Source organism: Muntiacus reevesi, chromosome 17 (assembly GCF_963930625.1).
Source record: "Muntiacus reevesi chromosome 17, mMunRee1.1, whole genome shotgun sequence".
Classification (NCBI taxonomy): Eukaryota; Metazoa; Chordata; class Mammalia; order Artiodactyla; family Cervidae; genus Muntiacus; species Muntiacus reevesi.
Genome location: NC_089265.1, coordinates 22057463 through 22084139, shown reverse-complemented (window position 1 = coordinate 22084139; position 26677 = coordinate 22057463). Strand labels below are relative to the sequence as shown.

Below are 26677 nucleotides of genomic sequence, written 5' to 3'. Positions count from 1 at the left end.
TGTGTCTGGAAAAGTACAACTGCTCGTTTCTGATGGAATTTTCCAGTGGAGCTATCTATCCCAGTAAAAACCATCTCATGAAACAATATGGGAACCAGGAGGAAAAGAATCTAGGAAACTCCCAGGACTCAACTAGCATAAATGTCACTGCGTCGCTATTTCAGGTCAGCAGGCACATCTGGTTTTTTGTATGTGTTGTTCACATAGAAGTCCCTGTCTCATGAAATAAGAGAGTGACTAGTATTAATACTGACTGACGTATTTCCAGGGTTCATATATCTGACTCAGGATGCCCTTGATAGCCCATAGAATGGTGGTCTCAGCTTAGAAGTCCAGCAGACTCCGTGCTGACACAGAGGAGGTCACTGGATTGGAGTTCATTGATGTGCCAAAGTGGAAAAGGGTGTTGTTGTTTTTTTTAAACCACTTTGGTACAATTTTCTTCTTCTATGGTTTTTTCCAACCCCTCCCAGATTTACCACTGTTTTAGGTTTGCTTGCATATAGTCTCAGTGATTACTTCAAGGCCAGCCACTTAATCTAATAGAATTAGTTGCAACCACAGAGTATTGTTCTGAGATTAATGGCATAAACATCTCCGCTTTGTCTCTAGGTTGATATAGCAGCATGAGATCATTATCTTTCCTTCATTAGTCCTGCCAAGTTCACTGGTTAATTTGATCATTTTCTGTCTCCACAGTTCCTACTGACTTCAGCTATTTGCCTGAAAGCAGTTTTATTAGAGCAGCCGTTGGCTTCTTCGTTACAGGAGGAAAAAAAGGCAAGTGAGCACATTTCTTGAACTCTTTCTTTCTACATGTTAAGTTTGTATGTCCTAAGCTTGCTTCTGTAGATTAAACAATACAAATCTGAAAGGGTGAATAATTTCTCCTCCCTCCAGATCATCTTTGCAGTAGAGCTTACTCGGAGACCAGCTACAAAATAAGTGATACACAAACATACATACTGTGTATCCTCTTGAAATTACCAATCTAATATCTAATCTTCCTTTTGGCCATTTCAAAAGTATAAGAGCACATTACTTTTATTGTCAATTTCAAGCGAGTGTGACCTAAAAAGAGAAAACACACGTTTGTCTTACAGGACCTAACTTTGGAGGTAGGTCTTCTTGAACTTTGTGTGATCACTCTATGTTGTTGGAATCACTGGCTCTGGTTCTTAATTTTAGCTTGTGTTCTTTTTCTCTGCAATAATGCCTTTGTGATTCTTTGTTACTGCCACCAACAACAGAAAGACAGAGATTTAGTGCTTTTGTTTTTAACTGGAGCCAAAATAATCCCACATAAATTTTTAAATAAATGCACATTAATGATACACATCTATAAATTTATGCTTTGAGGAAAAAATGGATCCAAACTGAGTGTGTTGTGGCTGAGGAACCAGTTTTATGTAATGTTCTTTCATTGATGTTTTGCTAGTTTCATTCTTCGTTGGGCTGGTTGTGTTAGTCAAAACCAATGGGCAAAACCAATGCCTGTATTATAACAAATCCATCCAAATTTTAGGGGGAAAGTCTTTAAACAAATTAAAATGAAGACATCTGGAGGAAGAAAATTTGATTAATGGAGGTCATGGAAGAATAAAATCTTACCATTGGAAGGGACATTAGAGGTCATGTCTATTGTCTAGGTTTCTACTGAGTACAGTAATCCCTGGAGCTTCCAAGTTATAAACTACTTTCAAAGCCTGGACATAAATTCCCTTAGTTTCTGGAATTCCAGAAATTGTGCTATTATCCTTGAGTTGTGAGTTAGCATAACTTGCTTTTCATATCTTCAGTAAAAGTTGGTATAATGTTACATCATTGTCGCACAGATACATGTATGTATGTGTGACATGTATACATACATGTCATTTATTACACATAATATGGAGTTGTTTATATATTGCCATAAATTAAATCTTTTTAAAGTAGATATTGAAAAGAATTCATTTGAATCAGTTCTAATGAGATGGATGAAACTGGAGCCGATTATACAGAGTGAAGTAAGCCAGAAAGATAAAGACCAATACAGTATACTAATGCATATATATGGAATTTAAAAAGATGGTAACGATAACCCAATATGCAAGACAGAAAAAGAGATGCAGATGTACAGAACAGACTTTGGAACTCTGGGAGAAGGCAAGGGTGGAATGTTCTGAGAGAATAGCATTGAAACAAGTATACTGTCAAGGGTGAAACAGACCACCAGCCCAGGTTTGATGCATGAGACAAGTGCTCAGGGCTGGTGCACTGGGAAGACCCAGAGGGATGGGATGGGGAGGGAGGCAGGAGGTGGGGATGGGGAACACATGTAAATCCATGGCTGATTCATGTCAATGTATGGCAAAAATCACTACAATATTGTAAAGTAATTAGCCTCCAACTAATAAAAATAAATGAAAAAAATAAAGTAGATATTGTAGCAGAGATGTCTCCATTAATAGGAAGTTGAATTCTTACTAAAGGAACATCTAAGATTTGCATGGCTAGAATAATTCTGCTGCTGCTGCTGAATAATTCTAGGAACATACTTTTGCTCTAGTTTTTTGTTGATTTGTTTTTGTTAGTTTGCTCACTGATATCTTATAAACTTTTTAAATGATGCTAATGTGAGATTTTTCCATGAGAAATAAGATTCTTAAAACAAATGAAACACAGACTCCTTTTCTAGTGACTAAAATGTCATTTAATCCCTAGATTCATATTTCTTAGCAGAAGTGAATTTTCTCTGAATCTTGTGGAAATTCTTGATAAAATGTAACATTTTTATGATTGGTCTGTCACAATACAATAGGAAATATTCTGTTCCCAAACTGAAAAACATCAAGTGAAACTGATATCAGAAATGTTATGTAAAATCTTGCTATTAAAACTATTTGAAGACAAGTAAATGAAGTATTTTAAAAATGCCTTATTACCAATCAGATTTTTGGCATTTTCAGGTTGTGGGAGAGGGCTGCCTTTTTGTCAGGTTTCCTGACTAGATTCCAAGGAAAATCTATTCAGCCTTACACATTACTAATGATGACCCCAGAGGAGTGGGGGCCGTGGGAGGCTGACCTCCGCCTCGGAAGCCCATTTACAAAGACAAAACCAGACCCTGCTCTGTGGGTCTAAATGGGATGGCCAAATGCGGAGGTGTGCATGCAAACGAGTGTTTTCTTCTTCAATATGCCCAGCTCATTTGAATTTTAATAACTCCCTTCTGAAGCAGCTTTTGAGTTTAAATGTCTGGATGTCACTCATCAGAGTCCAGTGGGGCTGCTGATAGGAAGGATGACAACTTTGGTGAACTCTTTTGAGGAAGAAATGGCTTGAGAGAATAAAAATCATGCTTGGCATATGCAAAAGGGGGAAAACTTTTGGGATAGCATGGCTCCATTGCCTATGTGTGCCATTTAATAACTTACAAGAGGAAGAACAATGTTACACGTTATCCTTGATCCACACATATGCCAGGGTGAGATTGGAAGAAATGATCTCAATTTTAACCAATCAGATCTGAGACAGTGAATATATTAGTCTGCGTTCTCATGTTTAGGACTTTTCTCGTTTTAGATACCCACTTTAAAACTCAACAATAGAACATACCAAATATTCATAGTATCCATTCCTTCACACAGGCCTACATTTTTAAAACCATGCCAAATAGATAAAATTCCTTCCATTTTTGAAAGACTTCAGTTAATAGTTTTGAATATAACTGGTTTTTTGCTATACTCTATAACATTTTCTTTTCTTCCCTAATAGTCCCACCTCCTGGCAGATGTAATATTCCTTAACCTTTGTCATCATCATAATCTATTCCTATGGATATTTATTGACTGTGCTGGGCTTAAAATTTGCTTATAATCTAATTCCTCCTATTCTGGAATTATTTTTTTCTTCTTAGGGCCCTCTAAGTTTTGGCTCTTATTTTTCCTTCTTTTCTATTCATTTGTTCTTTCTCCTGATTTCTGATATTTGTTTTTTTCTCAACCTCAGAGTATATTCAGATTTCAAGATTTTTTCCTAGTTTTAAAATAAAACAGTTAAACAGTCTTAAAAGTACTTACTGAAAGTCATCATTTATTTTTGGTGATAATGTTATATATATCTACCTAATAATTAAGGGGGACTTCCCTGGTGGTCCAATGGATAAGACTCTGTGCTCGTGGCTCAGCTGGTAAAGAATCCACCTGCCATGAGGGAGACCTGGGTTCAATCCCTGGGTTGGGAAGATCCCCTGAAGAAGGGAAAGGCTACCCACTCCAGTATTCTGGCCTAGAGAATTCCATAGACTGTATAGTTCATGGAGTCACAAAGAGTCGGACACGACTGAGCGACTTCACTTTCACTAATAATTTAGAGTTATATTCTTACCAGTTCTCTTGCTAGGGAATATGACTTTCCAAGATTTTTCTACTAGACTTTAAATTTTATAGTAAGAAGTATTAATTTAAGGAAAACATATTTAAATCCTTAAAATTAAGTCATTATGAATGGCATTTTCTTCTTGATATGGATTCATTGCTCAGTGATTTGAGTGTATGAGTTGGGCTTGTACATAAACTATAAGTAGGTAGATTGTCGATTGATCATTTCAGGATTACTGCATGAGACATAATTGTTGATGAGTCTAACCAAAAGAACAGAATGAACTCCGAGTATAGAATAAATGATATGAGAAAGTTGTCTTATTTTCCTTTTGAAATTATGAAGTTGGTTACCAAAGTATATTATTTTTAAATAGGTTTAGTTTAGTAATAGCTTACCAATACAATTCTTTTTACAAAGTTATTAGAAATAAACACATGTGTATAACGGGCTTCCCAGGTGACAATAGTAATAAAGAATCTGCCTGCCAACTCAGGAGACGCGAGTTCAATCCCTGAGTTGGGAAGATCCCCTGGAGGAGGAAATGGAAGCCCATCTAGGGTTCTCACCTGGAAGATTCCATGGACAGAGGAGCCTGACAGGCTGCAGTCCATAGGGTCGTGAAGAGTCAGACACAACTGAGCAAGCAATGTGTGTATGACATGAAGTTCAAAAACAGTATGAAGAAAAAGAAAGAATTCCCCGTAATCTCACCACCTAGAGATCGCCTCAGTAGATATTCCAGTTTGTGTCCTCTAGCTGTGTGTGTGTTAGATTATGTTGAATTATAAAATATATATTATTTTATTGTCTTTTTAAAATATAGAACAAATTTCCATGTAAATGGACATGATCACCACTAATCTCCTGCATAAGGAGGGTTGGGAAAGTATGAAGAGCATTCTTACATCACTCTCTAGACTAGTGTTAATAGAGTATGTTGGGATTTTTTGTTGTTGTAAACATCACAGAAATATTTGAAAGAGTAAACAATTATCCCATGGCTTTCGGTGTATGTTAGTTGCTCAGTCGTGTCCGACTCTTTGAGACCCCATGGACTGTATGTAGCCTGCTAGGCTCCTCTGTCCATAGAATTTTCCAGGCGAGAATACTGAAGTGGGTTGCCATTCCCTTCTCCAAGATACCTTCTTGACCCAGAGATCGAACCCAGGTCTCCTGCATGGCAGGCAGATTCTTTACCATCTGAGCCACCAGGGAAGCCCTTTTTAACAGCTATTATCATTTAAAAATTTTACCTTTTAATTTGTTGCTTTTATGTACACACAATGTTTACATATTTCCCAGTGTACATATGCTTTGTATTCTTTAAGGTAATATTGTATTGTAAACATTTCCCTGTTTTCCATATATTTCCATAATTATCATTTTTAAATGACTGACTGTAGAATTTTCTGTCAAGTTGATGAATCATAATTAACCCATTTCCTTATTGGTCATCTAAAATGTTTCCATAATAGAGAATATCCTTGTGCATGTACCTTTCCTTAGGATAAATTCTCATCAATTTATAATTAGACTCTGAGGATGTGATGACTATAAGGATGGCATGGCCTCACTGCTCTTCAGAAGAATTGTATTAGGCTTCAGTACCTCGGCCCTCTATAAATATCACAGGATAGCAGCTTGTCATAAAGGTTAAAAGCTTGGGAGCCAGACTGCCTGGGTTCATAGCCCACTTATATGGCTTCTTGGCTGTGTCACTTCAGGCAAGCTGCTTAAGTCTGTAAGGCTCAATTGCCTCTGTAAAGTGGAAAAAATAATTGAATCTTCTTTCTAGAGTTTTTGTAAGGATTATGAGTTTATGAGTCATTTTATATAACAGTGCTTAGAAAATAAATGAAGAATAAACCCTTTCTAGTTATCATATTACAAAGCAAACCTTCATTTAGATAAACAAATGACTATAATAAAAGCCAGGCAGGTATAAAATGATGCCTTAAGGCTAATTTGCATTCATTGTCAGAAGGAATGAACATTTTTGTATGTATTTACTATTTGAGATGTGGTTTCTTTTTTTTTTTTTTTGGTGGTTTCTTTTTTTAATTAAATGTTAGACTTCTTTTTGGGGCTCCCCAGATGGCTCAGTGGTAAAGAATCTGCCTGCCAATGCAGGAGACATAGTAGATGCAGATTCAATCCCTGGGTCTCGAAGATCCCCTGCAGGAGGAAATGGCAATCCACTCCAGTATTCTTGCTGGGATAATCCCATGGACAGGGAAGGCTGGTGGGCTACAGACCCTGGGGTTGCAAAGAGTCAGACCCAACTGAGCACACACACACAGGAAAGTACATAAACCTACAAGCCATAAGCAAGAAGAAGAAAATTCCATTATCCCATTTACATTTTGTTGTAGACTTTCTCATGTAAGGAAAAGCTGCCTGCCCTGCTTTCTGTGCTTCCTTCCTGTCTTTCTTCTTCTTTCTTTCTGCCTGTCTTTCTTTCGATATGGACCACTAAATTCCTACTGTATTTAATTATTATTCAGTTATTCATTATTTTGAGTTGTCCTCAAATTGTTCCAGATTAGATAAGAGCCTCTGACTCTTATGTCCTTCTGAGATAACCTCATCATTCTTTGAGTACATCCTTTTGTTTATGGCACACAAAGATGTTCTGGGTTCATCTTATTTTATCCTCAGACTTGTAGTAGCCTAAGAACTCAAGTGTCTTTTAGTGGAGAATGATATTTAGAAGTCAAGATCTGAGCACAAATTACTACATTGCTACTGAGGTAATCAGTGCTCCTAGGCCCTTTCAGTGGACACTTAGAAAATTTGTCCTCTCTCTTCTTCCCTCCCCTCCCTTCTCTCTCTCACATATGACTGTATTTTCATGTCTAGCTATGTGTGTTGAAAACCATGAGTTTACACCAACATCTCCAAACCGGTATCGCAGATTTCCTTCTGCATTTTCCTCTTCTTATTTGTAACCTCCTCTAGATTGTAAGAAACCCGGCTCCCGTTATTCTCAATATATTTGCCAGAGTCCTGATAAACCTGCCTTTCTCTCTCTTGGGCCCTGATTTCCACTGGGCAGCCACCCTGCTTGGTGGCCTTCCTGGTGCTCATGGGCTCAGGGATGTTTTTGTTTCTGGTAACACCAGATGATGTACTTGGTCCTAAGACAGAACATCCTACCAACCCTTGTGTCTGACTGAACCATCAGAATCACCAACTGTTATCAACAGCTATTTCGGTTAGCAGTGCAGACAGAGGACAAGATGGTTGTATGGCTTCACCCGACTCATGATGGACATGAGTTTGAGCAAACTCCAGGAGTTGGTGATGGGCAGGGAAGCCTGGCGTGCTGCAGTCCATGGGGTCACAAAGAGTCAGACACGACTGAGCGACTGAACTGAACTGAACTGATCTTGATTATATAGTTCCTGGCATGGGGCTTAGCATCTGCAAAAATATGCCTGCTGTCTTTATATTGTCTACCTGTGTTTTCTAAGGACTTTGTCTAGAAAAATCCTACTCATCCTTTCCATTTTGTTTTAAACATCCTTTCCTCAGTGGAAGGCAAGGGAGGATTCCCAGATGCTGGGGTCCAGCCTCGGCAGGATCCAGGGGTACCCTCAGGATAAACGGCGTCGGCGAGAGAAAGAGAGAGAGAGAGAGAGTGACCAGATGGGGGGTGCAGCAGAGGTTGGCAATCCTTTTTTTTTTTTTTTTTACCATAGCTTTTATACCCTAAGTTAGTACTTTTCTAAGGGGAAGATAGTTTAACATTATGTCAGCTTGTCCTTCACGAAACCAAGGTATTTTCTGCATACTTCTTTGTTTATGAGGGTCTTGTACATTATCTTCTGGCCATGGGGCCTATTGACATTTTATGACTTAGATGAATGCAAAGCTGTTTTCCTGTAATCTGTTCTTTAATGAACACAAAGGTCAGTCCTTTTGCAGAAGTTATCAGTTAAATTTGTCTAAAAGGTTTACAACACAAAGACTCTGCAGCTCCAGTGAGGCAGCCCCTATTTAGCATTCCTGGTTAAAATGAACAATTCTAAACTCTTATTTTTCTAAATCTTTAACTATAACCACTTTTAGAATAATATTTTTATGTTCTCTAATAGGGCTTCCTCACCCCCTGAAGGGCTCTGTGCCTTTTAGGGCCTTTTATGTGATCAGGTTCTTTATGCTGTTTATGATTAAGGTGTTGTGAGCAGTCATGTACATTAGTACGCATTTGCCAAGCAGGCTAGAATGCCAGCAAAGGGGTCTAAATTGAAACACTCCTTTCATCCTGGATAATCTTATAGAATACCACCATCCGGGGGACATATTGATTAAAGTTCTAAGTTGATTCTGTTTGGAGAGAGATCGGGGAAGGCCGTGTACTTGTGTCTCATAAATTAGGGAGTAGTCTAATATAGCAAGCATCAGAAAGACAGAGACCATCTTTAAGGTGAGCGCCGGGGCATCTTTTCGAAATCCCTGAAGTCCTGATCTGCCTTTCTTGTCAGGTCTTCTCCTCATGACCTTGTCATGGATGGGATCTCGTGTGCTAGCTCCCGGCACCCAGATGTTCCCTGATTAGTATAGATTTGCTATGTGATACGTTCCTTTATGTTTTTTGTAGTACTTTACATATGTGTAATTATCTGCTTAATTATTCATGATTCTTTGTTTAAAGTCCATCTTTCCCATTAGACTGTAATTTCCTCAAGGGCAGGAAGAGCTTCTGTGTTTAATCCTAAATGCTTAGTACAGAGTACTTGGCATGTTAGCAGTTTTCAAATATTTGTTGTTCTACAGCTTTAATCATGTAGACACACCCACACAAACATATATATATTTCTTCTAAACAGTGCTAAAGATGGAAAAGGTAAAGATATATCCACACAATATAAGTGACAGCATGCTGGTGATGGAGCATAGAGACACCAGCAACTGTTAGCCTACTTGTTACCAGACTTTTCCTGTAAGGGTTACGCATGTACATTATATCGTTGAGATCGGATCCTCTGTGTAGCCAAAGTATGTGTGATAATGGGTCCTGTTGTAATGCATTAGGTTCGGATATGCCATTTATATCAGAGTTCTTTGAAGCTGTCAACTGGGTGAGGGGTTTAAAGCAACTTTGTACCCGCATTTTAAAACATCTGGATCCTTTTAACAAGTACTGTTAGGCCTTCTGAGTTCCAAATCCATTGTCTATAAAGCATTCCCGTATTTCTCTTTATCTGAGGCACTTGTGTGAAAGACAGAGCTCTATAATAAGGGAACTGATCATTCCCATACCCTAGGTGTGGAGTCTTATGTCTGATGCTGATGATCTCTGGGGAGAGAACCATGTGACTCTGATCTCGCATTTTAGGGCTACCTCTCTCTTCATACTTCCCCCCACATGCTTAGAACTACCAGGTATTTTCTCCATCCCTAACATCTACTATAATTTCTTTCATTCCAGTTAGTGTCAGAATTAATTGCCTGTAAATATAGTAGAAAATTCTGTGTGATTCTAGCTCTGTTGCGCTATCTCGCTCAGTCATGTCCGACTCTTTGTGACCCCATGGACTGTAGCCCACCAGGCTTCTCCATCCATGGGGTTTTCCAGGGAAGAGTACTGGAGTGGGTTGCCATTTCCTTCTCCAGGGGATCTTCCCAACCCAGGGATCGAACCCAGGTCTCCTGCACTGCAGGCAGACGCTTTAACCTCTGAGCCACCAGGGAAGCCCTCTGTTAGTCCATACTAATTCCCTGCTTTTTTGAAAAGTGGAAGGTGTATTGCATAATAGCACTTACTGGATTTCCTGTGCTCCATTTGACAAGTTCTTCTCGTTTCTGACACTTGCTTGTATATTGTTTTGTTTGTTAGTCGCTCAGTCTGACTGAGTCGCTCAGTCATTTGTGTCTGACTCTGCCACCCCATGGACTGTGACCCACCAGGCTCATCTGTCCATGGAATTCTCCAGGCAAGAATACAGGAGTGGGTTGCCATTTCCTTCTCCAGGGGATCTTCCTGACCCAGAGATTGAACACACGTCTCCCACATTGCAGGCAGATTCTTTTCCATCTGAGCCACTGAAAGGTTGTTACTGAACCACGAAAGACACTGGGATTCTTGGCCTCCAGAGGAGAAGAATTCAATTCAGGGCCAGAGACGAGGCTTGATTGTTCAGAGCTTTTGTGTAATAAAGTTTTATTAAAGTATAAAGTATTGATATCTTCCCTTGGAGTTTAGTCGGTAAAGAATCTGCCTGCAATGCAGGAGTTCAGTTCAGTTCAGTCGCTCAGTCGTGTCCGACTCTTTGTGACCCCACGAATCGCAGCACGCCAGGTCTCCCTGTCCATCACAAACTCCCGGAATTTACTCAAACTCATGCCCATCGAGTCGGTGATGCCATCCAGCCATCTCATCCTCTGTCGTCCCCTTCTCCTCCTGCCCCCAATCCCTCCCAGCATCAGGGTCTTTTCCAATGAATCAACTTTTCGCATGAGGTGGCCAAAGTATTGGAGTTTCAGCTTCAGCATCAGTCCTTCCAATGAACACCCAGGACTTATCTCCTTTAGAATGGACTGGTTGGATCTCCTTGCAGTCCAAGGGACTCTCAAGAGTCTTCTCCAACACCACAGTTCAAAAGCATCAATTTTTTGGCACTCAGCTTTCTTCACAGTCCAACTCTCACATCCATCCATGACCACTGGAAAAACCATAGCCTTGACCAGATGAACCTTTGTTGGCAAAGTAATGTCTCTGCTCTTTAATATGCTATCTAGGTTGGTCATAACTTTCCTTCCAAGGAGTAAGTGTCTTTTAATTTCATAGCTGCAGTTACCATCTGCAGTGATTTTGGAGCCCCCCAAAATAAAGTCTGACACTGTTTCCACTGTCTCCCCATCTATTACCCTTATGGCAGAAAATTAAGAGGAACTAAAGAGCCTCTTGATGAAAGTGAAAGAGGAGAGTGAAAAAGTTGGCTTAAAGCAATGCAGGAGACCTGGGTTCAATTCCTGGGTCGGAAAGATCCCCTGGAGAAGGAAATGGCAACCCACTCCCGTATTCTTGCCTGGAGAATCCCTGTGGACAGGGGAGCCTGGCGGGCTACAGTCCATGGGGTCGCAAGAGGCGGACATGACTTAGTGCCTAAACTACCACCAAAGTATAAAAGAGAGAGAGAAAGCTCCTGAGACAGGCATCAGAAGGGGGCAGAAAGAGCGCCCCCCTGCTGGTCTTTAAGCCGGATGTTATATAGCTACTAACAAGCTGTTAATTATAAAAAGGAGATTTCTACAAATTGAGAGTGGCCCCAGGCCCCTCACCCACAACATGCATTTTGAGATCACACTGGCACCTGGTGAGTCATCCCAGGCCATAAAATGATTAGATTAGGAGAAAAATGTAGGAGGAAAACATACAGGTTTGTCAAATAGGTTCTGAGTCTTAGGTGGAACCGACTTGAAGAAAGACAGAGTCTAGGGTAAATACGTAGCTCATTAAGCTTAAGACAAACACTTCCATAAGAAAAACACATTGGTTAGCTCAAGGTTTGAGAAAAGTAAAGATGGAGCCAGGTGTCATATGGCAGCACAGAATTTTAAGAGATACCTCCTTTTAAATTTGTATAGAGAAAGGGAAAAACTTTAATACTTGTTGGTTTCCTCCTGCTGATTAAGAAAGAGATAAGAAGTGTCTGAGGCTTGCAGCCTGTTTCCTCCATTTGGAGACCCCTGGCCTTCCTGTCTGTTACCCTCTCACCACCAGGGAACTTGTATATCAGGTCAGTTCTAAAGAGTATAGAGACAACAAACAAAGTGTGTAGATAGTAATGTGCAGGCACTGGTGAAAGTTCTGTTGTCCTGTCAAGGGAGAGCTCGTTGTCTCAGCAATAAGTGAAGTGAAGTGAAAGTTGCTCAGTCGTGTCCAACCCTTTGGGACTCCATGGACTATACAGTCCATGGAATTCTCTAGGCCAGAATACTGGAGTGGATAGCCTTTCCCTTCTCCAGGGGATCTTCCCAACCTAGGGATCGAACCCAGGTCTCCCACATTGCAGGCGGATTTTTTACCAACTGAGCCACCAGGGAAGCCCTAAGCAATAAAGGATCTAAAAAATAGTCATATTTCACTTTGAGTCCTGGTTTAGAGGACAGGTTTAATGTCTTCTCTGATTCTCTAGATCCTCTGGAAACTGCAAATTTGCTAGTGAATTCTGTAGAAGGAACTGGAATATAATTTTATATAATTGTAAAAACACTTGATCTGAAAAAAATTTAATAGAAATCAGCTTATAGATTAAAAGATTTCCAATATAGAATTGGATTTATGCCCTTAATAGGAGAGAAGACTAATTCTATGCCCAGATTGTCACTATACTATCTGCCAATTCATCAGACTATTTCTGTGAATTGTGAGCCAAAAGTCCCCCAAAAAGCATCTTAAATTTTGTTGTTGTTATTGTTGTTTTGTGAAATCAAAGACCCCAATTTGCAACCCACTTTGTGTGTGGACAGTCACCACGTGTATATAATCAGTATACAGTTATGTGAATACCCAACCAAGTAATTCCTATCACAGCATTTTTTTTAATCACACCTGATTTTTCCTTGTCTGTTCATCCTCACTAGACATTCCACGGTGACCTCTTCTGCCATGTTCAACACTGTTTCCATTGTCTGGTAGCTAGTAGATCCTTAGTTGAATAAATGAATGTGTTTATGAATATATTTACTTTTTTTTTGGTTAGAAAATTTTCTCCTTGTAATAGCAATAGTTAACTCCCTGATAATATCTCCTGTACGCCTAGTATTACATCACAAGGTGGAATAGAAATAAAGCTTCAGTTACTGGTAAACAGCATAGATGAGTGGCAGGTGTGTTGAGCTTTTAACTTTTTCAAAAAGCAAAAAAGTGTTTGTTGGCAGGGAGAAAAACAGCACTGGAAGGCACACTATTAGTTTTACCTTCCAAGTCAGCAGAGGCAAAGATAAGGAGGTTTATTGGTGACTACTAAGAAAACATGCTGATTCTTGAGATAGCTGAAGTTCTAAAACATTAGAGAAAGGCCTGGATTAGAAGGATGGGTTTACTAGTTTTCAATGCATAAGTAGTCTGTGAATCTGTGAGTAAATGAGCGTAGGCAGTGATAGAAATTATGTTACAGTGCTTTTTATTACAGAAAACAGTGACTCGCTTCAAGTGACTCAATATTTACTGCAAGGACTCATAGCTTTCTCAGAAATGTAAGAACAGATACTATTCTCAACCCTCAGAGTATCAGAGGCAGAAAGATATCAGGCATCAAGACTTCATCTTGCTCTTTCTGTCTACCTTGCCAGGGCTGCATCATATCAATATCTTCCATGGATCCTGCCTTTCTTCCCAAAGACTGCTTCATCCTTTCTCTTCTTTGTGTTTGTGTGTGTGTGCTGAAATACACATAACATAAAATTTACCATTGTAGCCATTTTAAAGTCTACAATTGGGTGGCATTTAGTACATTCACAATATTATGCAAGTGTCACCAGTATCAAATAGCAGAACAATGTTCATCACCCCCAGTCCCAATTTATTTTTTTTCCTTTTTTTGCTCATGTTTTTGGTCATTCCTAAGAATCCATGACCGGATCAATAGACTTATCTCTATGTTTTCTTCTAAGAGTTTTATAGTTTCTTGTATTATCACTGATCTACTTTAAGTTAGTTTTTCTCTATGGTATTAGTACTAGTAGGGATCCAGCTTCATTTTTTGCATGTGGATATCTAGTCATCCCAGCAGTGTTTGTTGAAGAGACACCTTCTTTCTTCTATTGCGTGGTGTTAACACCCTTTTCCAAAATCAATTAACCGTAAATGTTTGGGTTTATTTCTGGCCTCCCAATTTTATTCCATTTTTAATATATGTCTATCCTTAGATTTCCCAGTACCACACTGTTTTGACTACTATAGCTCTGTAGTAAGTTTTGAAATTGGTATGTGTGTGAGTCCTTTAAGTTTTTCTTTTTTGAAATTGTTTTGACTATTTGGGCCCCCTTTGCAATTTGATATAAATTTGAGAATCAGCTTTTCCATTTCTGCAAAAAAGTTGTTGAAATTTTATAGGTATTGTGTTGAGTCTGTAGATAGTTTTCATCTAGGTTATCAAATTTGTTGGCATAGGACTTGACTACATAGAGCCTCCAGCATTTCACAAAACGTAGTTCAGATTTTCCTGTCACAGCACTGTTCAAGCAGCATTCTCCACTCTGAGTTTCTGCCCAGATAAACCATGATTCCCTGTATTCTTCTGTTTGGCTCTCTGGTCTTGGAGACAGCATCTTGCCCTTTCTTAAGTATCCAAAAGAGTTGTTGATTCTTCAGTCTGTTTAGCTTTTTATGTTTATAATAGAGTGGTAATTGCCAAACTTCTTACATGTAGATCTGAAAACCAAAAGTCCCCCTTTTAAAAACTTTTTTAAAGTATAAAAAACATAAAATTTACCATCGTAACCATTTTAAAGAATACATTTATATAAGATTACACTATATTCACATCATTGTGAAACTAATCTCTGGAATGTTTTTATCTTGCAAAACTAAAACTTTGTACCCATTAAGCAAGAACTACCCTTTCTTCCTTTCCTGATCCTGATAACCACCATTCTACCTTCCCTATCTGTTAATTTGACTATTCTACTTGCTGGATTTAAGTGGAATCATAGCATTTGGAAGAAAATCTATGGCCAACCTAGACCCATTTTAAAAAGCAGAGACATTACTTTGCCAACCAAGGTCCATCTAGTCAAAGCCATGGTTTTCCAGTAGTCACGTATGGATGTGAGAGTTGGACTATAAAGAAAGCTGAGCACGAAAGAATTGATGCTTTTGAACTGTGGTTTTTGAGAGGAATGGGCTTCCCTGGTAGCTCAGTTGGTAAAGAATCTGCCTGCAATGTGGGAGACCTGGGTTTGATCCCTGGGTTGGGAACATCCCCAGGAGAAGGGAAAGGCTACCCACTCCAGTATTCTGGCCTGGAGAATTCCATACAGTTCATGGGGTTGCAAAGAGCTGGACACAACTGAGCAACTTTCACTTTCACTCCATGTTTTTCACTTGGAGAAGACTCTTGCGAGTCCCCTGGGCTGCAAGGAGATCAAACCAGTCAATCCTGAAGGAAATCAGTCTTGAATATTCATTGGAAGGACTGATGCTGATGCTGAAGCTCCAATACTTTGGCCACCTGATGCGAAGAACTGACTCATTGGAAAAGACCCTGATGCTGGGAAAGATTGAAGGCAGGAGGAGAAAGGGATGACAGAGGATAAGATGGTTGGATGGCATCACCGACTCCTTGGACATGAGTTTGAGCAAGCTCTGGGAGTTGGTGATGGACAGGGAAGCCTGGCGTGCTACAGTCCATGGGGTCACAAAGAGTCGGACACGACTAAGCAACTGAACTGATATAGCATTTGTCTTATTGCGACTGGTTTATCTCACTTAGCATAGTGTCCTCAAAGTTGAGGACACATTGTAGCATATAACAGCATTTTTTTTTCTTTTTAAAGTTGAATACTATTCCACTTTATGTATATATCACATTTTGTTTATACACTTATCCATCAATGGACATTTGGGTTGCTCTTGGCTATTGTGAATAGTATGAATATGAGCATACAAATGTCTCTTTGAAACTCTACTTTCAATTTTGGAAATGGGATTACTAGGTTATAAGGTAGGTCTATTTTTAATTTTCTGAGGAGTCATCTTATTGTTTTCCATCATGGCTCTGTTTTATAATCCCACCAAAAGTGTATAAGGATTCTACTTTCCTCACATTCTTGCCAACACTTGTTATTTTTTCTTTTCATTATTTTTTTCCAAATAGTAGCCATCCTAATATGTATAAGGTGATATCTTATTGTGGTTTCGGTTTGCATTTTTTGATGATTAATAATGTTGAGCATTGAAAAAGCAAGAGAGTTCCAGAAAAACATCTATTTCTGCCTTATTGACTATGCCAAAGCCTTTGTGTGAATCACAATAAACTGTGGAAAATTCTGAAAGAGATGGGAATACCAGACCATCTGACCTGCCTCTTGAGAAACCTGTATGCAGGTCAGGAAGCAACAGTTAGAACTGGACATGGAACAACAGACTGGTTCCACATAGGAAAAGGAGTACGTCAAGGCTGTATGTTGTCACCCTGCTTATTTAACTTATATGCAGAGTACATCATGAGAAACACTGGGCTGGAGGAAGCCCAAGCTGGAATCAAGATTGCCGGAAGAAATATCAATAACCTCAGATACGCAGATGACACCACCCTTATGGCAGAAAGTGAAGAGGGACTAAGGAGCCTCTTGATGAAAGTGAAAGAGGAGAGTGAAAAAGTTGGCTTAAAGCTCAACATTCAGAAAACTAAGATCATGGCATCTGGTCCCATCACTTCATGGGAAATAGATGGGGAAACAGTGGAAACAGTGTCAGACTTTTTCTTGGGGGGCTCCAAAATCACTGCAGATGGTGATTGCAGCCTGGAAATTAAAAGACGCTTACTCCTTGGAAGGAAAGTTAGGACCAACCTAGATAGCATATTAAAAAGCAGAGACATTACTTTGCCAACAAATGTCTGTCTAGTCAAGGCTATGGTTTTTTCAGTGGTCATGTATGGATGTGAGAGTTGGACTGTGAAGAAAGCTGAGTGCTGAAAAATTGATGCGTTTGAACTGTGGTGTTGGAGAAGACTCTTAAGAGACCCTTGGACTGCAAGGAGATCCAACCAGTCCATCCTAAAGGAGATAAGTCCCGGGGGTTCATTGGAAGGACTGATGCTGAAGCTGAAACTCCAATACTTTGGCCACCTCATGCAGAGTTGACTCATTGGAAAAGACCCTGATACTGGGAGGGATTGGGGGCAGGAGGAGAAGGGGACGACAGAGGATGAGATGGCTGGATGACATCACCAACTCGATTGGCATGAGTTTGAGTAAACTCTGGGAGTTTGTGATGGACAGGGAGGCCTGGTGTGCTGCGATTCATAGGGTCGCAAAGAGTCGGACATGACTAAGTGACTGAACTGAAGTGAATGTTGAGCATCGTTTCATATATCTTTTGGCCATTTGTGTACCATCTTTCGGAAAATGTCTATTCAAACTCTGTCCATTTGTATATGTTTCTCTTTTTCCCTATGCTTCTCATCTTTTCAATTATTTGACCTTTTGTTGATTCTGTTTCTAGTTCTGCTTCTCTCTATTTTTCAACTTCTACTAATTGTCCTACTTTTCTTGCTGATTCTGCATACACCTCCCTGTTTTTCTATGCTCCTTTTTGTAGCTGGTTTTCCTTTGCTGACTCTAACCCACCTCTGTTTCTCCCTTTTTCAGGGTCTGCTGATTCTGCTGCTTTTTCTACCTTCGCTTCTCCTTTTTCCATGCTTTTCCTTTTTGCAGCTGGTTTTCTTTTTGTTGACTCTGTCTCCCCTTCTGTTTCCCCACTTCTCATGATCTGCTGATTCTGCTACTTGTTCTGCCTCTGCTTTTCCTTTCTCCTGTGCTTCTCCTTTTCGCATGCTTCTCCTTTCGGCAGCTGTTTCTCTTTTTGCTGACTCTGTCCCCTCTTCTGCTTTCCCACTTTTCATGGTCTGCTGATTCTGATGCTTTTTCTACCTCTGCTTCTCCTTTTGCCTTTGCTTGTCCTTTCGGCGGCTGTTTCTCTTTTTGCTGACTCTGTCCCAACTCTGCTTTCCCACTTTTCTTGTTCTGCTGATTCTGATGCTTGTTCCACCTCCGCTTCTCCTTTTTCCATGCTTCTCCTTTTGGCAACTGTTTCTCTTTTTGCTGACTCTATCCCCACTTCTTCTTTCCCACTTTTCAAGATCTACTGCTTCCGATGTTTGTTCTGCCTCTGCTTCTCCTTTCTCCTGCACTTCTCCTTTTCCCATGCTTCTTCCGCAGCTGCTTCTCTTTTTCCTGACACTGTCCCCTCTTCTGCTTTCCCACTTTTCATGGTCTGCTGATTCTGACGCTTGTTCTACCTCTGCTTCTCCTTTTGCCTTTGCTTCTCCTTTTGTCTTTGCTCCTCCTTTCGACAGCTATTTTTCTTTTTGCTGACTCTGTCCCCATTTTTGCTTTTCTACTTTTCAGAGTCTGCTGATTCTGCTACTTGTTCTGCCTCTGCTTCTCCTTTCCTCTGTGCTTCTCCTTTTCCCATGCTTCTCCTTTTGGCCGCTGTTTCTCTTTTTGCTGACTCCATCCCAACTTCTGCTTTCCCACTTTTTGTGGTCTGCTAATTCTGCTGTTTGTTCTGCCTCTGCTTCTTCTTTTGCCTCTGCTTCTCCTTTTCCCATGCTTCTCCTTTTCCCTTGCTTCTCCTTTCGGCAGCTGTTTCTCTTTTTGCTGACTCTGTCCCCTCTTGTGCTTTCCCACTTTTCATGGTCTGCTGATTGTGATGCTTGTTCCACCTTTGCTTCTCCTTTTGCTTTGCTTCTCCTTTTCCCATGCTTCTCCTTTTCCCTTGCTTCTCCTTTTGGCAGCTGTTTCTCTTTTTGCTGACTCTGTCCCAACTTCTGCTTTCCCACTTTTTGTGATCTGCTAATTCTGCTGTTTGTTCTGCCTCTGCTTCTTCTTTTGCCTCTGCTTCTCCTTTTCCCATGCTTCTCCTTTTCCCATGCTTCTCCTTTTCCCATGCTTCTCCTTTCAGCAGGTGTTTCTCTTTTTGCTGACTCTTTGCCCACTTCTGCTTTCCCACTTTTCAGAGTCTGCTGATTTTGCTGCTTTCCTACCTCTGCTTCTCCTTTCTCCTGCACTCTTCCTCTTCCCACATGTCTTTCTGTAGCTGTTTTTCCTCTTGCTGGCCCTGCCCCCGTCTTGGCTTTCCCTTATTTCAGTGTCTGCTGCTGCTTTGTTTTCTGACTCCACCCCTGCTCTTTTTTTTTTTTCTTTTCTTTTGCTAATTCTTTTGCTAATTGATCCTACTGCTGCTTTCACTTCTCCTTCTTTGTCTCCTAGTTTTTCGTACATCATTTCTGACCTCCTTGTAACGTCACTTCTTCATGATCCTCACTGGCTGCTCCAACCTTGGCTTTACCTATGGCTCCACTCAAAACTGCTAGAGCATCTGATTTTTTCAATTTCAAATTACCTCCCACCTTAAAAAAAAAATTTTTTTTTAAAGACTATATCACTAAAGTCATGGTGCTGTGTCTTAGATAGTTTGTTAAACTATGGATTAGCTATTATGTTATTTCACCTGTGGAGCTGTCAGCCATGGCACAAGCTGAGAAGAAGAAGAAGCAAGGAGCACATGGGCAGAGTGTAACCATTTAGAGCCACAGGGATCGAAGTAACCCTTTGTCCTGAGAAGGGGATAGACCTGAGTGGCAGTAATTATCTCCTCTTCTGGAAGTAGATTAAGGAATGAGTGAGAGATAGGCAATAACATAGAGTAAGTTTTTAGGAAATTCAATGAAAAGATATGAGAGAGCATGGAAGAGAGTTAATTAGCAATGTGGAACATTCCTATCCAGATAAGAAGGAAAGACTGGAAGCAAATAAGAGAAAGGAGGATAGAGGGAGCAAAGTTTGTAGCAAATGGGATTGGCTTTAAGGGCACAGAATTGAAAGGGTGAACATAGTTGAAGCTGTGATACCGAATCCTTGGAAATGAGTAGAAAGGAGGAAAAGTTGGCATCTTTCACTTTCATGAGGCTATTGAGTGGTTTTATTATTATTTTTTTCTTTCTGTTGCAGGTCCTGAATCTGTGCCCCCTTCCCTTCTCAAAGTTGTGATGAAACCTATAGCAACTGTTGGAGAAAACCACCAGTATCCTCCTGTGAACTGGGCTGCTCTCCTCTCTCCACTTATGAGGCTAAACTTTGGTAAATATCATGTGTTTAGGTCTTCAGACTCCGCTTTTAGGTTGTGACCTGAATAGAAAGTGAGATTTTTTTGTCACAATTGATAGAGACTGAATGGACCTCTGGGAACTTAAGGTTTGTCCTCTTGGGTGGGACAGCTGGGTTACTTCATTGAGTCACTTTTTAAATAGCTGAGGAGGAGGAGGAGTTTTGAAGACATATACCAGATGCACTCATCAGAACAGTACTTGACTGAGACGTGCGTGTTGCTGGGTATGCAGCGTAGATCACAGAAAGCCTGGTTTGATGGTTATCAGACTGCACTTCCAGAACTCCAGCTTTCAACGAAATGCCCTATGGGATGCTGTATTAGTTTTCTGTTGCTGCCGTAACAAATTACCACAGACTTAGTGGCTTGAAACTATGCAGATTTATTATCTTATAGTTCTGTAAATCAGAAGTCCAACATAGTTGTCACTTCACTAAGATCAGGGTATCAACAGAACAACATTTCTTCCTTTGTTGCCCAGGGGAGTGATGTGGCTTGAATGTTTGTGTTCCCTGAAAATTCATATGTTGAGATCCTAACCCTCAGTGTGATGGTATTAGGGGGTGGGTCCTTCAAGGGCAATTAGGTCATGAGGAACCCTCATGAATGGAATCACTGTCCTTCTAAAAGAGGTCCACAAAAGTCCTCAGTCCACACTGTGAAGACACAGAAAGAAGCCAGTAGACTGCAGCTCAGAAAAGGGCTATCACCAGACACCCAACCATGCTGATGCCCTGATCTTGAACTTCCAGCCACCAGGACTGTGAGAAATAAGTCTCTTGTTTATAAACCACCCAGTCCATAGTGTTTTGTTATTGCAGTCCGAACAGACTGAGACGGGGAGATTCCATTCCCCTCCCTTTCCCAGCTTCTAGAGGACGCCCACTCCTTGGCTTGTGGCTCCCTTTCTTTGCCTTCAAAGCAAGCAGCAGAGGGCTAAAGAAGCCTCATCCTGTCATCTTCCTGGTTCTCTGAAGGCAGGAAAGGTTTTCCACTTGTAAAGATTCATGTGATTAATGGGTCCATCTGAATAATCCAGGATAATCTCCCCATCTCAAGGTCTTTAACCTTAATCACATCTGCAAAGTTCCTTTGCCAAGCAAGGGAACATATTCACAAATTCCAGAGATAAGATGTAGACAGATGGTTCTGTTTATCCTGGGTACTTTGTGGTGAGAGGTAAAGGCAATGCACACCTCTGTTTGTCCAAAGCAAATTCTATGATGGAGTTAGCATATTAGCATATGGAAATTTAGCTTCATATATCAATATTTGCACCCCCACCAAAAGAGGGAGCGAGAACAACTTGAACTGTGCTATGAATTATGGATGTGTATATATATGTGTGTGTTTGCCATGAGTGCTCTATTATTTATAGTAGGTGCTTACTTACATATGATATACCAAAAGATTTGTATACTGTAATTTATGTGCAATTTACGGGATAATCAAAGATGATTTTAACTAAACACAACTTTTCATTTGAATGCTTTCATTTGAACCTAATCCTATGTAAGATATGGTGTCACCATACTATATATCCAGAGATTTCATTTGAAAACTATGTTCCCCTGCCCCTCCCCACTTGTATGTGCTTTGTTGAAGATGTTGGTATTTTAGTAAAAAGAAGAAAAGGCCTGGTTAGGAAGATGTATCTGCTGATGGGGATCAGGCTTAAAAAAGACTGGATCATTAGAGAATGTGACATCTTTAAATCCTTCCAGATCTGGATTTGTCTATATGCTGAATGCAAGGTGGAGAGGAGAGAAAAAAGAAAAATGAGATTTTTAGCTAGAATTTTCTCAAATTTTTAATAGTATTTGAGTCTTTAGGTTTATCTAAACATTGTAAGAGAAATTTGCCAAGCTAGTTCAAGATCCTTACCAGTTCCAAGACTCAGGCCTCTAATCCAGTAGATACATTCATTTGTTTCACAACTAAAAACGTCTCTTGAAATACCTTACGGTTTGCTGAAGCTCCATTACTGTTAGACATCATACAAAAGTTCTTTTACCTTTAGCTGTATTACTGGGGACACTGAAACCTAAACCTGGGTTACAAGAGGCACCTACCTGCATTACAGATATTCTTCTCCCTTCTTCTCTTTCAGGTGAAGAGATTCAGCAACTGTGTCTTGAAATTATGGTGACCCAGGCACAGTCCTCCCAGAATGTCACTGCACTGTTGGGAATGTGGGTGATGCCACCTCTGATCCATGGTCTGAGTGTAAGTAGTAATTAAGGGTGTTGAGCAATAGGAGGGTATAGTTGTTGGGGGAGATCAGCATTCATTTGGTTATGAGTTCTCAAAGTCAAGAGTGGACAAGTGGGATCTCACAAAGAGTGAGCAATTGACAGTAGCTGGCCGGGAGATTGGAAAATGGTGGGAGTTGAAACTCTGCCATAGCCATCACCATGTATGCTTTCAACTATCCATGCTTTTCATGTTTATTACAAGAAAAAGGGAAAATGATGATCAGAGATGTTCAAGCTCCTTTCTCAAGACCACACAGGTAGAAAGTTGTAGAGTTACTGGAACCTGGGTTTATTTGTTTATATGATCTACATAATCATTACAGCAGGGATTAAAAGAAAGGCAAATCCACATGCTTTCGATAAACAATCCCTCATTCCTCCCTTTCACAGAAAGGCAGCAATTAAGGTGAGCCTTGAAAGCTTGGTAGGATTTTATTAGGCATCAAATTAGAGACCCCAGAGGATGTAAGTGGGAGGGTGTAGGGGGAGAGAGTAGAACATCTCTGTCCATAGGTGTTCAGCTTGAGTAAAATGCTGAGGAAGAAGTGATCCAGCTTAGCCTTTGTGATAGAAGTGGCACCAGCTTCCAAGGTATAGGCTAAGGGTAGGTAGGAAGAATGGGGTGAGATTATATAAAGATATGAAATAAACAAAGATGTATCATTTCGGTTACATTTCAAGGTAGGACAAAAAAAAACATATTCCATGATTCCTTAGAGGTTCACCAATTGATTATGAACTAAATGATCTTTTTTTTATTCTTCTATTCCTGGAGGCTTTAATTCTTTGAGAATGGTGAAAAGCGCTCTTATTATTTCATCTTTTTTTATGTATATAATCATCTTTATTGTAATTCATGAGTGCATTAAAAACTGATATGGATCTCTTTATTAACATATATAGATTCTCACGGGCATCTGCTTTTTACTTTTACTTGATAATGGTAAAAGGGGTCAATATCTTAGTATCATTACATCAAGTTCTCAACTCATAGGAAGCCTGGGAGGCTCTGTTAGTATTTCCAGATCACTATACTGTCTGCCAAACAGCCCACACTGTTATAAGGAATTCCACACTGGAATTCCTTATAAATTTCAATAGGCATCTGGGCAACAGAACGCTCTGTTACTCTGCTTGTTTTTAAGGTGCATTTCCAAGGCTAAACATTGTGCTCAAACATTTTTAAATTGCCCTGGCTAATCTTCCAAGTAGTCTGTTACTCAATTTACTAATCTCCCTGCCAGATAAAGGACCCCAAAGCTTTGTTAACCACGAAGTTAGGCAAGGCTCCTCTTCTCTCCCCAGATCAAGTTATTTGCAATCCCCAAAGAATACTGGTATCAAAAGTGGAGGACAGTAGTCTTTTCCGAAAAAGCCCTTGTGTTTTGACTTTAGTCTCTACTCTGCTTTTTTAAAAAGTTTTCCTACATCTCCTAATTCTTCTGAATTGAAGGTCAGTGTTACTGACATCTGCGTCCTTTCAGGAGGTTCTGTTACCTGTCTGCTCCAAGCAGCTCCATCCAGCTGCCCTTTAATGAACACTTGTTACATTGCTCCTACTGGTAAGCTCTCAGGGAGCACTGTCACTCATCAGATTTAATCTCTCTTCAACCCTGACAGGGGCTTCCCAGGTGGCCCTAGTGGTAGAGAATCCACCTGCCAGTGCAGGAGATGAAAGAGACACGGGTTTGATCCCTGGGTCTGGAAGATCCCCTGGAGAAGGGAATGGCTATCCACTCCAGTATGCTTGCCTGGAGAATTCCATGGACAGAGAGGCTTGGCAGGCTACAGTCCATGGGGTTGCAGAAGAGTCAGACTCGACTGAGCATGCACGCACATATACAACCCTGACAGGCCAATTTTTTTACAGCTCTATTGAGTTCTGATTTATATTCCATAAAATATGGCTATTTTAGGTGTATAATTTGATGAGTCTTAGTACATTTATCCATTTTCATCCATCACCAATAGCATTTTCACCATCCCCCAAAATTCCATTGTGCCTGCTTATAGTTAATCCCCACTCCCAATCTCAGACCCAGGCTACCATTGATCTTCTTTTGGTCTCTAATTTTGCTACTTTAAAGAACTTTCATATAAATTTACATTTCATATAAATTTTAGAAATTCTTAAGAATGGAATCGTACAATATGAAAGCTTTTATTTCTACTTATTTCACCTCTGAGAAGTAGATTTTTTTTATTATTTCCATTTTACAGGTTGATAAACTGAGGCAAGTAGCAGTTAAGCAAAGCTTATATAGCTCATCAATGGAAACACTGGCTGACTCAAAAGCCTGTGCCTTGCACACTGTTCTATAATGCTTCTTTCCTTTTAAATCATCTATAATTCTAACTGCCTGTTTTCTTGATCTCAGATATTTTTCTAGGTTTTAGTTATCCTTCCATTTCTCCTTTAAATCTGTCCTATTTTTTTTTTTACATTCGTCTTTGATTAGGAAGCTTTCTTATTATCTTTGTTAATTAACAAATTGTTTGTAAATTCATTTTTTTAAATTATGTACCTTCTCATTTAAAAAAAAAGATCTGAAATGGCATGTTCTTTAATGTGAAATCTTGTCTAGCTCATGCAGCTACATTGATCTTTTTAGAAATTTACCGATTTTTGTCAGATTTTATTTTTTAAAACATTTCTTTTAGACTTGCTGCTCCTTTAGTATCATACTTAACGTTTCTAAGAATTTTTGAAGCCCGCTTCCTTACAGTCTGTGGCTCATAGCCATCACTAACCACACCCTTCTTAGCTATCCTGAACTCTAAGACACTATGGTCAGTTTCACATGCTTGGCTGGTTCTTCTTGGCTCAGAATTGGCCCCAGAACTCCTGTTCCCCTGATTATTTTCTCATGCTTTCTCAGAAGAAGAAATGAATAATATCAGATATTCTGTTTAGCTAATTTCCAACAGTTGAGCCTTCATCTCCATTAGCTTTTCTTGCTAGAGAATGTGACCTTTTAAGACTGAATATCAACTGTCATGTACTTTGAGAAGTAGCATTTTATTCCCATGACTGGAAAGACCCAAGATTTGAGATGAGTAGTTCACGGATGGATTGGCAGATACCACATATCCACACACGCACCCTAGATCAGAAGTCACTGCAGCAGCTAACATCACAGGCATTGGTGGTCCATTGGCTCATGAAGCTGTGGGGAAATGAGGGTCTAGGAAGCAACCTGAACCTTTTAAAATTTCATTTTACCCTCAGACGGTGATGACCTAGAGGTTTTGAGCATTACAAACCCAGACTTGTCTGTTGACATCTGACCTCTTCGGTTTCTCTTTCAGCTGAATGTCAAGAAATACCTTCTTCTATCTATGCCTTCATGGATAAAATATGTCTCTGATGAACAGATTGTGGGTTTTGTTGAAAGCTTAATGGTGGCAGTTTTTAAAGCAACTTCCCCACTCTCCAGTCCTGAGTTACGCCTAAGTGCCTTACAGGGCCTGAGTCAGGCCATGAAACTGCCCAGCCCTTCCCACCACCTCTGGAGTCTGCTCAGCGAAGCTACTAGGAAAATTTTTGACCTCCTGCCAAATAAGATTCGGGTGAGGAACAAAAATATTTGCATTCCTGACAATTTGTGTTTGGGATTTTTTAAAGCCTTTTTGGCAAAGCGGGGAGGTGTATGTTTTTAAGAATGTGGTGGGAAGACTAGCAAGAAATAACCACATTCTTCACTAAGAATATTTGCTTCCAAAATCTAAATTGAGGTTGGAAATTTAGAACCAAAGTTTTGAGCACACTCTGAAGCAGGTTAACCAGTGTAGCACCAGGAAATTTGCTCTCAGGTCTTTTACCAAATGCCTATAGAAGATGAGCAAGTTCAGAAACCCTTACACCTAGGAAATCCTTGGGCATATTGTCCAACACACTTAATATTTGCATAAGACGACTTAATACTAGCTTTGCCTCTCCCCCAACAGACTTCTGAAATGTAGTTGTACAAAGAAGTAGAAAATCCATCTAGAATGATGGGTTCTGATGAGAAAAAAGTACAGCCAAACAAAATACACCATAACAGGAAAGATGATGTATAAATGATAAAAAAAAATTAGCCACGAGTTTTGGCTTGGTTAAAATTAAAATCTCATCAGCTCCTGTTGGTGGAGATAAGCAAAGCTAAAGATTTGTCAGAAGAGTGAGAATATGCGTGTTATCTTACACTGTATTTTGACATGCTTGGGA

The 26677-nt window shown here is 39.9% G+C and overlaps 1 protein-coding gene across 5 annotated transcripts in view; it reads left to right on the top strand.

Annotated features, from left to right (window-relative positions):
• FOCAD (focadhesin) overlaps window positions 1–26677 on the top strand; it is a 292503-nt gene that overhangs the window by 250752 nt on the left and 15074 nt on the right. For all 5 annotated transcript variants that reach the window (XM_065908204.1, XM_065908205.1, XM_065908203.1 and 2 more), the window contains 4 exons: window positions 700–780; window positions 20056–20184; window positions 22323–22438; window positions 25777–26037. In XM_065908204.1, the coding sequence (XP_065764276.1) occupies window positions 700–780; window positions 20056–20184; window positions 22323–22438; window positions 25777–26037 (587 nt within the window). The remainder of the gene's footprint in view (window positions 1–699; window positions 781–20055; window positions 20185–22322; window positions 22439–25776; window positions 26038–26677) is intronic.